Here is a 16,645-nt window from a genome sequence, read left to right as displayed (position 1 = left end):
AAGCTTTCATGGTTGAATTGCTAATTTTGTATACGACAACATTCTGATATGAAGTGATATTTTCTCTCTCTTGCACTGTTTAGTTTATGTGCAACCCATCATCAGCAAGGCCCGTGCAGACCTGCTGAAGAGCCACTTCCTTCCTACACTCGAGAAGCTGAAGAAGAAGACGGTGAAGGTGGTGTCTGAGGAAGAACTGTTGAAGGCAGACAGTAAGGGAGACACCCAGGAGGCAGAGCTGCTCATCCTGGACGAGTTTGCCGTACTCTGCAGGGACCTGTACGCCTTCTACCCCATGCTTATCCGCTATGTGGACAACAACAGGTGAGCTCACTGAGCAGTGAAAGACGGAGTTGTTTTAAGACTTTTGTGGATGCTGAAGAAATACAGAGGATGCATTAATCTCGCCTATTTACTTCAGGTCAAGATGGCTGAAAGAACCAGACGGTGACTCCAATGAGCTCTTTAGAATGGTCGCTGAGATATTTATCCTCTGGTGCAAGTCACACGTACGTTTTCTCATCTCTATACCTGTTCAGGTACAGAACAACAGGCATCCTTCTTTAATTTGAACACATATCTTTCGTTGATGTTTGTCTTTCACCAGAATTTCAAAAGAGAAGAGCAGAACTTTGTGGTCCAGAATGAAATTAACAACCTTTCCTTCTTGACTGGAGACAACAAAACCAAGATGTCTAAGGTAGGCTTTGTATGCCTCTCAACAATGTCACCTTCATGTCCTTGCTCTGGTAGCAGATTAAAACCCTTTTGGTCATGTGTAATGGCACTATGACCCGTTGAGCATGTGTGTGAAAGCTGAAAAAGTTCCACAAATAAGCAGGATTAATAGAATGAGCAAGATACATGTTAACATTTTCTCCGCCATGTTTAACGTCACCACTTTTGTGTCGACGTTAACAAGGAAAATGCCCGAAACAGTCTCTGAGAAACACACACACACACACATGTGACAAACAAAACCTGCATCAAACTTGTGAATGAAAATCGATAATCTCTTTGCTAATAACGTGACAATAATGAAATGAACTTTGACTTATGACAGTGTGTGTGTGCGTGTGTGAATTTCTGCATGCATGCTCGTTACAGCAGATGCCAGAAAACTAACATTCATGCCTTGATCCCTTGTCAGTGTTACAGAGGTTGGAACATTGTCTGCCTGGTTTCGCTGTCTAAAGGCAAACAGATGGTTTCCATTGCAGTGCACGTCCATATGAGGACTGCGTGCCTCCATTAATTACCCTCTCATCTGCCTTTCTCTTTCTGTCTCTCCCTCTATCTCAAACAGTCCTTTAAGGAGAAGGTAGAGTGACGCAGTGCATGTGCCGTTTACCTGCCAGCTTATTGGCTTATATGCTCCCGTCGTTAAGCAGAAAAAGCCAATAGCTTGTGCCGCTGTGCTATATAGTCTATAGAGTAGTTACATAGTGTGTCATCTGATTATTTGTGGCCACCATTCATCACCATGTGTTACATGGTAACTTTGCTCATTCCTCATTGCTTTATGGGCGGAACACAGGAGTAATGAAGCCCAGCCTTTCTGTAGCAAATCATGTGATCATACGCCACTTGGTGTGTTTGCAGTTGATGGATTGTGTTGCCCTGGTGTGTTTGGCCAACAGTTACCTCATGCTATTTATATGATGTTGTATTCGCTGTGTGATAAGGTCGTGTGTGTGTCAGTATGTATATGTGTATATATTAATATGGAAATTTGTGTTTTCACAGAGCCAGCTGCTTCAATTTGGCTCAAAAGTGCAATTTTCCCTCATTGGTAACATCCTGCTGTTCTAACAGCATCAGTCTGCTAGTTCTGCTTTTCAGCTGAGGTGGGAAACTTCTTAATGCTTCAGTGGCACAGATTCAGTCCGGTCACAGATTTTGCTAGGCCTGAAAAATAAATGCCTCAGTTGCCTTTTGATCTAATACAGTGGGAGGGCATCCCGTGTGAAATAAACTCCAATAAAATAGTGTTGATCTATCAGTTTAAATGTTGAGAGAAAGTGCTTTAGTGCAACCCAGCAAAAGTGGGAAAACGATATTCATTACCTAAAAAGACCAGCTCATTAAGCCGCCATAACTTGGCGGCTTAACTCGTTCTTTTCAGTCTGGAGGACAAGACCAGGAGAGGAAACACAAGAAAAGGCGTGGTGAGCTCTACTCTATCCAGACATCGCTCATTGTTGCCGCTCTAAAGAAGATGCTGCCGATCGGCCTCAACATGTGTACACCGGGAGACCAGGAGCTCATCTCTCTAGCCAAGACTCGCTACCTCCTGGTGAGACAACACATTTGATACGGGTCTTATGAGACATCCTTAAGTGAAGATCCATCCTAGCATTCAACCAAGAACACTTCTTTGAAACGGCTACATTTTACAATAATAAAGCTTCCTTTTCCTGCTATTGTTTAATAGAGAGACACAGACGAAGAGGTCAAAGATCATATTCGGCAGAATCTGCACCTTCGAGAAAAGGTGAGCATAAGGTCTCAATATCACGAGTGGTTATTAGGGTCCAATGACTAATCTTGTTTCTCACATCCTTCTTTGTGTCCCGCCCTCAGTCAGAGGACCCTGCAGTGAGGTGGCAGCTAAACCTGTACAAGGACATAGCGATGATAAGTGAGGGGCCTCCGGACCCTGAGAGGGTGGTGGACCGTATCCAGAGGATCTCTGCTGCTGTCTTCAACCTGGAGCAGGTCGGACTTCAACATATTGAGCATATAGAGCTGTAAATGACGCCCAGGCTTGTTTCATTAAACCATTGTGAAGGTGTAGGGTCATCAATCATACAGCTAATGTCACTTTAAATAAGCTGCCAAGGACCCATGATTTACAATGTCAGAAGGGAATCCCCAAGTCAGTCCTGGACGTCTTAGTCGGATACAGTCACCGCCACACTTACCTCTCCATTCATCATAGCGCATAATGAAAGATCTGGCTATTCACAGCCTTGTGTGTACAGTAGATTGTTGAATCAAAAAGCATTGAACCTAATCTTTTCCTCCTCCTTGTGGCCTTTGCTTGGGACAGCCACAACAAAGCATAGAATCAAGTGTGTGTTGCTCCCTGTGCTTTTTACTTGGTTTCACATGGGTGACAACAAAACACAAATTGCAGTAATGCTTGAGTCTCCCTCTACTACGCTCCTCTATTCAGGCTCGCAATGAGTTACCAAAGAAATGCTAGCGCTGAGGAAAAACCTGATGAAAATGCCAACGCTGGTAGAGAATGCCATTCCAGTGTTTATTAATCATCTTAACGCTGACTTCTTCTACTCCCATTAGGTGGAGCAGCCATTGAGATCCAAGAAATGTGTATGGCAGAAGCTGCTGTCCAAGCAGAGGAAGCGAGCGGTTGTCGCCTGCTTCCGCATGGCTCCACTTTATAATCTGCCAAGGTATGACTGCATACATTACACCGACAGTCTCTACATCTCTGCTGGATGTTTTTAGCCCGAAAACCATATCAAACAGCCTTATAGTGTTGAATCCAACATGACACTCCACATTCAAAGGTAGTAGAGAGCTGCTTGTTTTTTTTTTTTTCAATTCTCTAGCAATTGTTATAACACCACTTCTATCGTTGCCGGCCAAACACTTATTGTTCTTCTTCGGTCTGACTCACAACCCTCATTTTTCCCTGTTCTTGGGTTCTGACCCTGCATTAATTCACAACCTCCCTCCCTCCGTTTGTAGGACAAATGTCTAGCCCGCAGCTGTTATCAAGGAATAGAAAAAAAGGAACACTGGCAATTTCATGCCCTGCTGCTCTGTAACTCAATCACAGTAAGTCAGACGGAGAGCTGCAGTAGGGAGGAAAACAATTATGAGGCACAACCTGGGGGTGGCCATCTTCAATATGTGCTGAGACGATGCTGCCCGCCTGCCTGACAGCATGACTCATTTATTCAGAGTTGTTGACAGTGAAATATGACACGGCATAGCTACTTATTATGAGACGGTATTTACGATGCAGCGACAATTGATTGTTTTTGTTTGGGTTAATAGATTTGTGAGTTTGAGGGCTGGATGTGATAATGCCGGAGCTTCACGCATTCAGATGTCATCTTCTGTCTTTTGTCTCTCTGTTCAGCCTTTGTTCTCTCCTCAATGTCACACTTTATTGTACCTCATCCCCTCAGGCACACAAATAATAATTACTTCCTGAAAGCCTTCCGACATATTTGGCTGGAGATAATGCATGAGAACACAGACTATGACAGTCTGCTCGCCGTGCTGACGGTAACGTAGCACTGTTCCTTTGTTGCTACTCTACTACCTTGCAATCCTTTCTTAACTGTCCCTTGCTTTTCCTTCCAGCACGGTTTATGCCACAAATGTAATTCCCATTCAAATATTCCCGCTGGTTTTTCCACTGGTCCATATCTGCACAGTAATGCGAGGACTAGTTTGACATTTTGGGAGTTATTTGGAACGCTTACTTGCCAAGAGTTAGATGAGAAGATGAATACCACTCTCATGTCTGTGCACTCAATATGAACCTAGACCCAACCCTTAAATGTCAACCTATTCCTATCTGCAGATGTGCAGTGTGATGTCATGAGAGGGAGGGTCATCAACGGGAGATACATCCCCTCCCGGTGGTTGCAGCAAGGACTACAACCCATCATGGCATCGGGGTAAAAAACTACAATTCCCATAGTCAGCAGGGCAGCCGGGGCCAAGGCGGCGGCGGCCCAGCTGAAAGAGAGGGGACTGAGTATACCGGGAGGGGTTGGGGTGGAGAGGAGGAAGGAAATGTTTGGAGAGAGGAGGACAGGAGCGCACGGGGAGGAAGAGAGTTTCATTTTACGTTAAAGACAACGACCCCGAAGAAAACAGAAGATACTTATCTTTTGTTTAAAGATGCTAAATATATTATTTTGAGTTAGAACACAAGCGCTTGTTGTCTTCATTTATGCACCCACGCCTCACAAGCTGATCCCGACCTCTCAAGACATCACAGCAGATACATGGGTTCTTAGTAGCATCGCAATTCAGATCAATTCATTCATCTAGGCTGGAATTGCAATTTCTGCCCGCTGATGAAGAAAACAAAGAATTGTGAATAGATCAGCAGTCTGGCAGAGAGCATGAATGTCACATTTCTGTATTTATAAGCAACATGACAGTTTCCTCCAAGGTGACCAGTTGGATGTGCCAGTACCCTAAACTAACCAGCATTAACCTCTCCTGAAGGGTCTTCTCCCCTCCTCTGCTCTGCTGTTATATAACTCAGGCTAATCTCCTCTCACCCTTCCCCAGGCATCGCTCTATTAACCTCTTCCTCCTGGCCTATCAGAGAATATGGATAGAAACAGAGGAGTACTCTTTTGAGGAGAAGCTAGTGCAGGATCTTGCTGTAAGTACTCGTGTCATCGTTTAAGTGCGCCAATTCCAACACGAATCACTGGGTCGCACTCAGTCATCCATACGTGTTTTTCAGCCAGCCCCCCCATTTTTGGCAAGCATGACATCACCGCTGATGTCAGAGCCAGCTGATGTATTTTCGACCACCCTGCCCCACCCATTGTCGGTAAGAGGGCATCCCGCCTCGATGCTTCGACTTACCAATGAAATTTCTGAAAGTTGTGGTATCTTTCTTAAATTAGAACTATCATAAAACATCACAATCATGTAGTGAATTTGTAGAGAAAGCAGAAGAAAAACGGCACGTAGCTGGTTTCTTTACAACTTCACAAAAGTGCCTCAAATAGTTCTACATCTTGTGGCCCATGATAACCTACAGTGTGATATGCTTAAAGGGTTTATTAAGGAGTGAAATTAAATCAGTTTTCTCGAATAAGAGACAATCATGAAAGCACGCTGGTACTCAACATACCCTACTGTGCCAATGGGTGCTTTCAAAAGTCATAATTCAAATTTTTTATTGTCATTTAATGATTGAAAAAGAAAATTTCCACATTATATTAAATGAAAGCCACAGGGCATCACATAAGAAGTTAGGGGTGTGACAGATGAAGAACTTCATGATCAAGCCAAGCCAAGCTCACACATTAGCGGCAACTTAAGAGAAAAATCATGATCGGTCTCTGCTCTGATGTAAATCTGTAAGAAGTTTATCAAAGTGCAAACTGGGATCATGGAGAGTCATGCTTAACTCTATTTGTCACCTTTTTAATACTGCTGAACACCATCCGCTGTGTTTGTGTGTGTGTGTGTGCATGCTTGTGGTTTACTGTCTGCATGCTGTCAGTCTATCTTATCACTGTTTGTTTCTGACAAAACCTGATTCTCTTCAGGTAAGTGCTGTAGAGTTTAAGTAACAGATAAATGTAGGACGATACATTATCATACAGAGTATTTAGAGCCCATATGGTTGATATTAAGACTACGTGCCTGTGCTCCAGTATTTACTTGCATGGGTTTGTCCAGAAAACGCAGCCCAAAGTGGAGGAAGAGGAAGAGGAGGAGGTCAGAAAGCAGCCAGACCCTCTTCACCAGCTCATTCTGCATTTCAGCCACAACGCTCTCACTGAGTGCAGGTGAATACTCACTCATGGTTGCACACCTGGCCACCTGGCACCAACACGCTTTGCTCAATCTGTGCTACAGAATGGTTTGGACCTGCCTGTTGGCTGATGAAGAGCCGCATCAAGTCGGATCATCGGTGTTTATTTTGTACTGGGACAGACGCACAGGCAGTTTTTAGTGTTTCTCTGTTGTCTTGCTGCTTACTCTACATACATTGCGGTGGCTTGACCGTGACGTCACCCATTGGTCTGTGGTCTGCCGTTTTGAAGCCTCAAGTTTGGTAGTTTGGCCATCGCCATCTTGGGTTTTTGCAACCAAAAGTGACACGAGAAGGTGGAGCTTAGTACAACAGAAGGCTGAATAACCCCATAAATCTTTATGAATTTCATGAACCAAAAACCCTCTGTGAGGGTTAAAGTTCTATGACAAAGACATGGAACACTCCCAGATTGAACAACGCCGTGGTAACGACCTGTCAATCACAAGGCAGACTCGTGTTTACAATGTTAACTGAGGTAAAAAAAATCAAGAAAGAAGAAGGGTCATTTTCTCATATACCTCATGCTCCACCTTGAACAGATGTGAAGTAAATTTAAGGACATTGTGCTGATAATGCCTCTCTTTCATTCTTCACTTGAAGTAAACATTTGAATGTAGGACTTTAACTGTTTTTCTTATTAATAGTTTAACTTCAGAAAACTTCTTACTACTTCTACCACTGCCAGTCCCATCTCCCCATTTACAGTCAGGTCGAAAAAAGCAAGTTAGCCTTTGCCTGACGCCCCCAATTCACTCAATCTGTCCCTGGAAAAACACACCCGGGTCGGAGGTCACTCGCGATCAGAAACGTCGGTAAAATAAACTTGGCAGAGGTCATTTCCAAATAGGCGTATTCGGCGCTTGTTTTGACACGGTCATAAAGTAGAGCATGGACTTAATTAGCGGAAGTAATTTGCTGGCGGTAACGATGTTAAGTGAGAATCAAGTCATACATTTGGGGAAATACAGCCTTACTCACGTGGCTTACTCACGGTCACACCGGTGAAATACAATCTGGTTTTAATTCTGCTTACATTTAGCTATCCACTCGTGTTGACTCCAGGGAAGTGAAGAAGATTTAGATTTTAAAGAGAACTGTAGTCATTGAGCCGCGTACTGTGGACAGCTTTGCTCCGCCTGCAGAGCCTTGAAGCTCCGCCCCGCTGCTACACAGAGCGCTGTTTGCTTGTTTCATAGTTCATTAACATTGAATGTGTCTTGTGTCCAATTGAGCAGTTCAGAAGAACATATCGACAGAAAGAGATTCCTTACTTTATGTGATTGTGTGTTACTGAAGGTTTAACCACCAGATATTTATCTTCCCTTTTGTGTTAGTTCTTTGGAAGAGGATCCCTTGTATATTGCATATGCAGATATGATGGCAAAGGTACTTCATTCTCTGAATTACTTTTCCTGAAACGCAAGCTGTTCAGCTAAATTTCCGCAGGTTTGACATTCTGCTTCCTTTTTCAGAGTTGCGATGAAGGTGAAGAAGAAGAAGAGGAAGAAAAATACAAAACATTTGAGGTGCTGTTGATTTCTCAGGAACACTGTTCTGTATTTCACCTTTGTTTTTGAATCGTATTCACAAGTGGTGCTCGCTGTATTACGTCCTACAGGAAAAGGAAATGGAGAAGCAAAAGATGCTGTACCAGCAAGCCCGACTACACGATCGAGGAGCTGCCGAGATGGTGCTTCAGATGATCAGTGCCAGCAAAGGTGGGAAGAGAGACATTTACCTCTCTGTCTTCTTATGACTTCCACCTTTGGTACCACTGTATGATATATGCTTTGCGGTCATCAGGTCGACTTGGTGCTATGGTGACTTTCACCCTCAAACTAGGCATCTCCGTCCTCAACGGTGGAAACATACTGGTGCAGCAGGTACGCGTCTATCCGCATGCACAACGTACACATTCTAAATGTGCCCCTTTGTATTTCTTGTTATGTTTGTTGACGCTGTAGCTGACAGGAAGTACACTAGGACCATAAATATTGCCTCAGCAGCAGAATGGCAATGAATAGGTCTATAGCTAGTAGCATCTTTAGCATCACACTTTTTTGTGCTTTTATCTTGTTACAGAAAATGCTGGACTACCTGAAGGAAAAAAGAGATGTTGGCTTTTTCAAAAGTTTGTCTGGACTGATGATGTCTTGCAGGTAATAAAGCAACAACCAACTATCACACACAAAACACCTGATTTACTTTCTGTTGTGTTTCTCAGCTGCAGTTTAAAAGGAGAACTCCACCAATTATACACTCAGGCTCAGTTTACTTGTCACAGGGAGTATTCCCTGTAAAAACAGTTGTGTAATGTCGTCCGGTGGAGCTTTGTCAAGTCTGAGAAAATAACCCTGGTGATGTCATCTAGGTCATCGGAGCTTGAGCTTGGATACTAATATTGTGTAACAGAAGGCCTCATTTATAGACTGGGGCTGTTGAAAGATATGGATGTTATCAATCAGGAAGGCTTAAATGAAAAGATGCTGTTGGTTGAATCACGGGACGTGTAGAATCCAGTGTTTTGACCTATATTGGGGATCAAAAGTCAGGATAATGACCATTTTTTTGACATTGTATTTTGAACTGTCCATTATGAATTTACTAACTTCATGGAGTACCCCTTTAAAAATGCATGTTGTAGAAATACAGAATTTAGATATTGTATGTGTCATAGGTATATATTTTATCTCTTATAGTGTCCTGGACTTAAATGCATTTGAAAGGCAAAATAAAGCTGAAGGTCTGGGGATGGTTACTGAAGAAGGATCAAGTAAGTGAGGATACTAAACGTGGTAAACCTCTCTGAGACTGAGAACTTTATAAACTGACAATGAAACGGCGGTTTTGGAATTTCTAGATGTATTTGTGCAGCAGACTGACCTTTTCCTGCCACTCGGTGTTACAGATGTAGCCGAGACCACAGCGCAAGCTATGAGAGATGTTACATGTAGAAATCGTATTAAAGTGGCATTAAGTGTCTCTTTCTGGCTCATGGAGTTAATGTCCTTTTAGTCAGGCTTATAATCAGCTGCAAGACGAATGACGGAGCATTAGCGTGACGAAACAGCTGCTCTTTAGTTTGCTGTTTGTGCGAGCGAGCCCATCTCCATGTCACATGTGTCACATGTGTCACTCGTGTGTCATGTTGTATGTCATCATCATGCAGGTAAACCTGTGCTACTGTATGTCTCAGTCCTGTCTGGGCCTCAAAAGCACTCAGTCACAAGTACATCCACATTTAATCAGAGGTCTAATTGATCTGATGGGTTGCATACAGTACAGAAACATGTTTTTCTCAAGCATATTCCAGCTCATTTTCACCTCATGAGCTCAGGCATAAGTGATGGTTAACTGTTAAGTCTGTCTAGCCTGTAGTCCAAACACCTGCCTAGCGGCAACCTGTACCTTTAAGACTTTGTTTAATTGTAACCGCATGTCAATGTCTCCAATCAATGTGAGTATGTTAAGATGTATCTATAGCGCTATCACTCTCTCCTGTTCCTACTTCTTCTGATTGAATATCAATGTCTTCTCCTTTGCTTATGTCTGCTTTTGTTTTGTTTCTTTGTTTTCTTCTGATCATGTTTTTTATCTCATCGGTCGCAGTCAACGTGAGTGAGCGGGGTAAATACATGGTTTAGATTCTACTCATTCTATGCAATGCTGACATCTTGATTGCTCTCCGTTCAACTCCCTTTCCTCATTCCCCTCCAGTCCTTCTCTACCCCCCGTTCCTCCTTCTCCCTTGTCCTGAATGCAATTACAGCCACTTTCTTTGTACCTCGGACCGAAGGAGCGCATGCATGCTTCTATGACATTCGGATAGATTGTTCAGTCTATGGTCAGGTGCCCAAAACTGATTCAAATCTCTCCACTTCTTCTTTTGTAAGAAGTCAGTGCTTGTCATCTATGTGGGACCTTTTATTTTTTTAAATTCATTTTGATGATGCTAACCAGCGTGTAATAAGAAATAAATCTCCCAAAGCTTTGTTTGTAAGAAACAACAACACTTTGCTCGTGTTTAACAACAAAGCCCAGTTTTATTCCTATTCTAAACCTCAAATATAGTGCACATGATTTGATGTTGCTAGATAGCAGCTTCATAAGGAAGTGAAAGCTGTGCCTGCACTGACATTAAAATGATGGGTCTCTGACCTTCTTATCACTGAAAGAGGCAGTTAATCTCATTTCCTGTCCTCAGGCTCTAAGGTACTGCAGAATGACGAGTTCACAAAGGATCTCTTTAGGTTTCTGCAACTTCTCTGTGAGGGCCACAACAATGGTAGGTCGACACTTAGAAGAGCTGCATGTCACTGAACAACCCCGTTTTAGAAGCTGGGTGGTGTGAATGTACTCAACTACAATTGTTTTATCTTATTTTGTCAATTCTTTTTAGATTTTCAGAACTTCCTGAGAACTCAGACAGGGAACACAACTACAGTTAACATCATTATTAGTACTGTAGACTACCTACTAAGACTTCAGGTATATTATTACAGATTTATAAAAACAAATCCTATAACAATTCATATTCTTTCAAATGCTCAATTATTGTATTCTTCCTCTTTTTAGGAATCCATCAGTGATTTCTACTGGTACTATTCTGGTAAGGATATTATAGATGAGGCAGGTCAGAGGAACTTCTCCAAAGCACTAGCAGTGGCCAAGCAGGTCTTCAACTCTTTAACTGAGTATATACAGGTACCATATCACAACACACACTGATGTAAACCCAGAGCTAAAAAGTCTGATTTTGACGCTCTGTGATTGTCTCTCCTCTCTCTCTGTACCTACTGGGCTCCAGGGTCCATGTATTGGGAACCAGCAGAGTCTGGCTCACAGCAGGCTGTGGGATGCAGTGGTGGGCTTCTTACATGTCTTTGCCAACATGCAGATGAAGTTATCCCAGGTTTGTGTTTTATATCTGCAATAAAGTGGTGGTGCTGCTATGTTTTTGTACTGTACTGAAGTTTTGAGTTACTTGTACTTCAATATTTTTTATCTACTTCATTTATTTGATTGAAATCATGAATTTATGTAAAAAACAAATGCTAAATGCAGGAATTTCATTTGCAATGGAATGCTTTTGTATTTTAATGGTATATTGCTACTTTAGTTCAAATCTGAATATTTCATCCACCAATGGTGCAATATCTGCAGCCACTAGAGGTCTCTCCAGGCTCAGGGATAACCTCAGGCTACTCCATTACAATATGTCATTCCACTCAGCTATGTGATGTATGACTCCATCATCTATATTTCCTCCATGCCCAATAAGCCAGAAAGTGGATGAAATCCAGCAGCCTAACCTTATCTCATGGTCATCAGAAAGGACAGTAGTAGCCAGTATGAGGGAGAGCTCGGGTGGAGGGGTTTGAATTTAGCGCATCAAAGTCCGCCTCAGATTTATGGCATGCTGAATACCGACTCCTTCGAGACCCTAAATGAGTCAAACTGACCTAGCCATCTGCTCTTAGACAGTAAAATAACATTAACCCTGGTGCTGATGGATGGATGTTAGCTGGAAGGCCCTTCTGGGCCCCAGCAGGGCCTTTGTGGGTCCCCACAATCTGAGGCCGCCTTGATCTCTTAGGGATATTAGACAGGATGGCCATTCTCTGACAGGGAGGCCATCAGTAGTCTGTGTGATCAACTGTAGTGTCTCACAAGGTTTCCCTTTTGTTGTCTTCTCCTCACAGGACTCCAGCCAGATTGAATTATTGAAGGAGCTGCTGGACCTGCAGAAGGACATGATCGTCATGATGCTCTCCCTTCTCGAAGGTTTTACTTTTTGACGACTCACCATATGAGCATAAGGCCCCAGCAACACTAGTTTGCAAGGATATTGTCTCTCATATGACTTTCATCAAACAGCTTTGTCTGTGTGGAGTGTAATTTAATATTTACCAAAGCAGCTTAGCTTAATCTGCATGGCTTGTTGCGGCTTGTTGTTGTTGTGTGTACTGACCAACTTTGCTTTGGTCTCTTTCTCCATTGCTTCACAGGTAACGTTGTCAATGGTACGATTGGCAAACAAATGGTGGACACCTTGGTGGAATCTTCCAGCAACGTGGAGATGATCCTCAAGTTTTTCGACATGTTCCTCAAGTTGAAGGACTTGACCACCTCGGACAGCTTCAAGGAGTACGACCCTGAGAGCAAAGGGGTCATCTCTAAGAAAGATTTCCAAAAGTCCATGGAGAACCAGAAACAGTATTCACAGTCTGAGATTGAGTTTCTTCTCTCCTGCGCCGAGGCTGATGAGAACGACATGTTCAACTACGAGCAGTTTGTGGAGAGATTTCATGAGCCCGCCAAGGACATTGGCTTTAATGTGGCTGTGCTGCTGACTAACCTCTCTGAGCATATGCCTCACGACGCTCGCCTCGCAACGTTCCTCGACCTGGCTGAGAGTGTCCTCAGCTACTTCGAGCCGTACCTGGGTCGTATTGAGATCATGGGCGGAGCCAAGCGCATCGAGAGAGTCTACTTTGAGATCAGTGAGTCGAGTCGCACCCAGTGGGAAAAGCCTCAGGTGAAAGAGTCAAAGCGCCAGTTTATCTTCGACGTCGTCAACGAAGGTGGTGAGAGTGAGAAGATGGAACTGTTTGTCAACTTCTGCGAGGACACAATCTTTGAGATGCAGTTGGCGTCTCAAATTTCAGAGCCGGACCCAGTGGAGCGTCCAGAGGAAGATGAGGAAGACAAGCCGAGCGTGGTGGAAAACCAAGAAGAAGAAGAGGAGGAGATTGTGATGTTGGAGTCTTCCTCTGCTTTTACAGTTGCCTGCATCTCCCTGAAAAAAAGCCTCTGCCACTTCCGCCAGCTGCTCACTCTCAAGAGCATGAGGCGGCAGTACAGAAAATTCAGGAAGATGAGCATTAAGGAGATGGTGCGAGGCTTCTTCTCTTTCTTCTGGATGATCATCACAGGCCTCTTCCACTTTGTCTACAGCCTGGTTTGGGGTTTCTTCCACATCTTGTGGACCACTATGTTTGGGGGTGGCCTCGTCGAAGGGGCCAAGAACATGAAGGTCACGGACATTTTGGGAAACATGCCGGACCCCACCCAGTTTGGGATCCACGGTGACGTGCTAGAGATGGAGAAGATGGAGGCGAGCGAAGCGTCGGCGTTGGCGGAGATGGCTCAGATGGCGCAGGGAGACGCAGGAGAGGCGGACCTGATGGCCGAGTTGCTGAACATACAGCCCAAGAAGGAGGGAAAGCACGGGGCAGAGCCAGGTTTGGGGGATGTGTCCGAGGTGGTGGTGGGGGATGCTCCGTCCATCGCTAGCGCTGTCAGGCAGAAGAAGGCGCAGGTCAGTTGAATAAGGCTACTTCCATTCCGAATCATTTCCTAATTGATAGACACTGGAGACGCTCGAACATTATGACTGACATTTTACTGATATCAGAACACACTGTTTAAGTGATTAATGGTCAAAACAATGTCTTTGTTATAGTTGGCTGCAAAGAAGAGGGCTGTAAATGGAGAACACAAATCGGATTCAGAGAAAGGAGAGTGAGTGTTCTTAACTTGTTCATTGCTCTTCCTCGGTGGATCAATTGATACATCTTTTGTGTGATTGCTTTAAGTATGTATGTCAGATACTTAATGGGATTTAAGTCCTGATGGGATGTGATGTGGGATTGGTGTGTGGGTGAGTTCCAAGAGTAGACTCTGGCTGTACGGTGGTTTTGTTATTCTCATGGGTCACATGCAAATGTGTGTGTATATTCATTACGTTGCACCAGCGTGTAGCTGTCTGCCACTAATAGCTGAATTACTGTTGCAGTTCAGAAGATGGCGAGAAGAAAGACCATGACAAGGGTAAAGACGAAGGCCCTCCTGAGCCTCCTGTGCCGAAAAAAGTCCCGAAGAAGAGGCTCGGCCAGAAGAAAGAACTACCGGAGGTCTTCATGGCCAGCTTCTTTGCTGGCTTAGAGATCTACCAAACCAAGATGCTGGTCAGATATTTCCCTCCCAGCTCTTTAAAAACAAATACGACTAAAAATATGAGCTTAAGTATGTTAAGAGAGTTCAAATCAGCTTGCTGCATATATTCAACTTATTCAGAAATGATTGTTTTCACAGAATTACCTGGCCAGAAACTTCTACAACCTCCGCTTCCTGGCGCTTTTTGTCGCCTTTGCTATCAACTTCATTCTGCTCTTCTACAAAGTAAGCTAGAAATGAAGGTGTAATTACGTGTACAGCATTGTGCTTTGGTAAATATCTTTTAAATGTTTCACTGTCTTTCAGGTGACCGGTGAATACTCGGACGATGAAGACCCCTGGAATGGTCGAGGCAGAGCTGGGGAGGAGGAGGAAGATGAGGGTGCACTTGAGTATTTTGTCCTGCAGGAGAGCACAGGTTACATGGCGCCAACGCTTCGCTGTCTGGCTATACTACACACTATCATATCCTTCCTGTGTGTAGTGGGATACTACTACCTGAAGGTACATCAACACCAACTGACAAGAAAGAGAAGAAGTTTGGTTTTCACCTCAGATTTAGTATTTTTGTGCGAAAACAAATAGCCAGAAATTATTTTATTTGCCTTTTAGCATTTCTGCACGTTTCTGTGCAGGTTTTTTTCAGTGTAAGCACTTAATATGTTGTGATCGCTGACATACACACACAGTCACTCACTTCCTGTCGCTTTTAGACAGACTGTATATGCAGCATGTTGATATCAAACACTGTTATTTCCTTTACTGCACTAATGATGCAGCCAAACCCCCTTTCTGTCCAAGGTGCCCCTAGTAGTGTTCAAACGTGAGAAGGAGATAGCGAGGAAGTTGGAGTTTGCCGGACTTTACATCACAGAGCAGCCGTCGGATGATGACATCAAAGGACAGTGGGACAGACTGGTAATCAATACTCCGTGAGTCAGCTGCAGTATCGCTGTTCTACTGAGTCATTATCTAATGCAAACGGAGGGTAATTGCTGATTTGCTCTTTGTTTTCTGCTGTTTTTACCAGTTCCTTCCCCAACAACTACTGGGATAAATTTGTCAAACGCAAAGTAAGCTTATTTTTTTGTGTAATCTGTTATGCAAACACACCACAACCCCATCTGGTGATACCTACTTGTGTTCTTTTGCTGCTATTTGTAGGTCATCAAAAAGTATGGAGACCTGTATGGAGCTGAGAGGATAGCAGAGCTGCTGGGGATGGATAAGAGCGCCCTGGATTTCAACCCTACAGAGGAAACCGTCGTCAAGGAGGCTTCACTGGTGTCATGGTGGGAGATTAGACGGATAAAGAGCAGTCGGGCTCATATTTTCTGTTCAACCTACATTCAAGCATCTATTCAAGCCTCTCATATCAACCTTGTATTCTTTGCCAGGTTGAGCTCAATCGACACAAAGTACCACGTGTGGAAACTGGGGGTGGTGTTTACAGACAATGTAAGTTTGAATACTGGGATGAGTCATGTCTCTGTTTTGAGGGTTTATGGATGGCAGAGTGAATTATTTGATGGATGGGTGGAATAAATGAGGTGATTGATATTACGACCGAACAGATTAATTCTGATCAACGTCTCGTTTTGCTTCTCTGCCAGTCATTCCTGTATCTGGTATGGTACACCACCATGTCCATCCTTGGCCATTACAACAACTTCTTCTTCGCTGCTCATCTGCTGGACATCGCCATGGGGTTCAAGACCCTTCGCACCATCCTGTCCTCTGTCACACATAACGGCAAACAGGTGAGGATGAGGAGGATGCAGGTCTTCTTCCAAGCAGCAGGGGTCACTGCAGAGTTAGTGGCCGGGTTGGGTTGTAACCACCTGTTTATTCCATGATGTGCAACCACAAGCCACTTTCATCACGGTTTCCATATTCCTGCCCCACTGATGGCGTTTTGAGTAATATTAGTGCCAAGCCGGTTGATAGCTCTGTCAAATAATGTCGACACACATCTGTCTCATCTGAATAAATAAATGTCTCATTTTACTTAAGATTGCGTCACAAAAGATAACCATGACATCATCTGTGATCTACTGCTTGGTTTTATTTCTTAATGGATTATTTTACACAAGAAAAGAAACAAACCACTTTGAACAGTATTGTGCAAGC

General features: G+C 43.7%; 1 protein-coding gene across 1 annotated transcript in view; it reads left to right on the top strand.

Moving 5' to 3' along the window:
• Positions 1–16,645, top strand: part of LOC306790058 (ryanodine receptor 3) — a gene marked incomplete at its 5' end in the record, with an annotated part of 92,399 nt that overhangs the window by 71,607 nt on the left and 4,147 nt on the right. The window contains 30 exon segments of the mRNA XM_079286157.1: positions 84–324; positions 422–509; positions 608–700; positions 2,126–2,296; positions 2,435–2,494; positions 2,584–2,718; positions 3,307–3,419; positions 5,287–5,383; positions 6,418–6,527; positions 7,891–7,942; positions 8,029–8,082; positions 8,175–8,274; positions 8,360–8,439; positions 8,639–8,715; positions 9,256–9,329; positions 10,761–10,841; positions 10,956–11,044; positions 11,132–11,260; positions 11,364–11,468; positions 12,259–12,340; positions 12,565–13,877; positions 14,022–14,080; positions 14,355–14,526; positions 14,654–14,740; positions 14,822–15,019; positions 15,317–15,447; positions 15,546–15,588; positions 15,680–15,807; positions 15,913–15,973; positions 16,129–16,275. Of these exon segments, the coding sequence (XP_079142283.1) occupies positions 84–324; positions 422–509; positions 608–700; positions 2,126–2,296; positions 2,435–2,494; positions 2,584–2,718; positions 3,307–3,419; positions 5,287–5,383; positions 6,418–6,527; positions 7,891–7,942; positions 8,029–8,082; positions 8,175–8,274; positions 8,360–8,439; positions 8,639–8,715; positions 9,256–9,329; positions 10,761–10,841; positions 10,956–11,044; positions 11,132–11,260; positions 11,364–11,468; positions 12,259–12,340; positions 12,565–13,877; positions 14,022–14,080; positions 14,355–14,526; positions 14,654–14,740; positions 14,822–15,019; positions 15,317–15,447; positions 15,546–15,588; positions 15,680–15,807; positions 15,913–15,973; positions 16,129–16,275 (4,370 nt within the window).

Source organism: Melanostigma gelatinosum, assembly GCF_949748355.1.
Source record: "Melanostigma gelatinosum genome assembly, chromosome: 16".
Classification (NCBI taxonomy): Eukaryota; Metazoa; Chordata; class Actinopteri; order Perciformes; family Zoarcidae; genus Melanostigma; species Melanostigma gelatinosum.
Note: the sequence above shows the minus strand (reverse complement) of the source record. Positions and strands in the feature narration are given on the sequence as shown.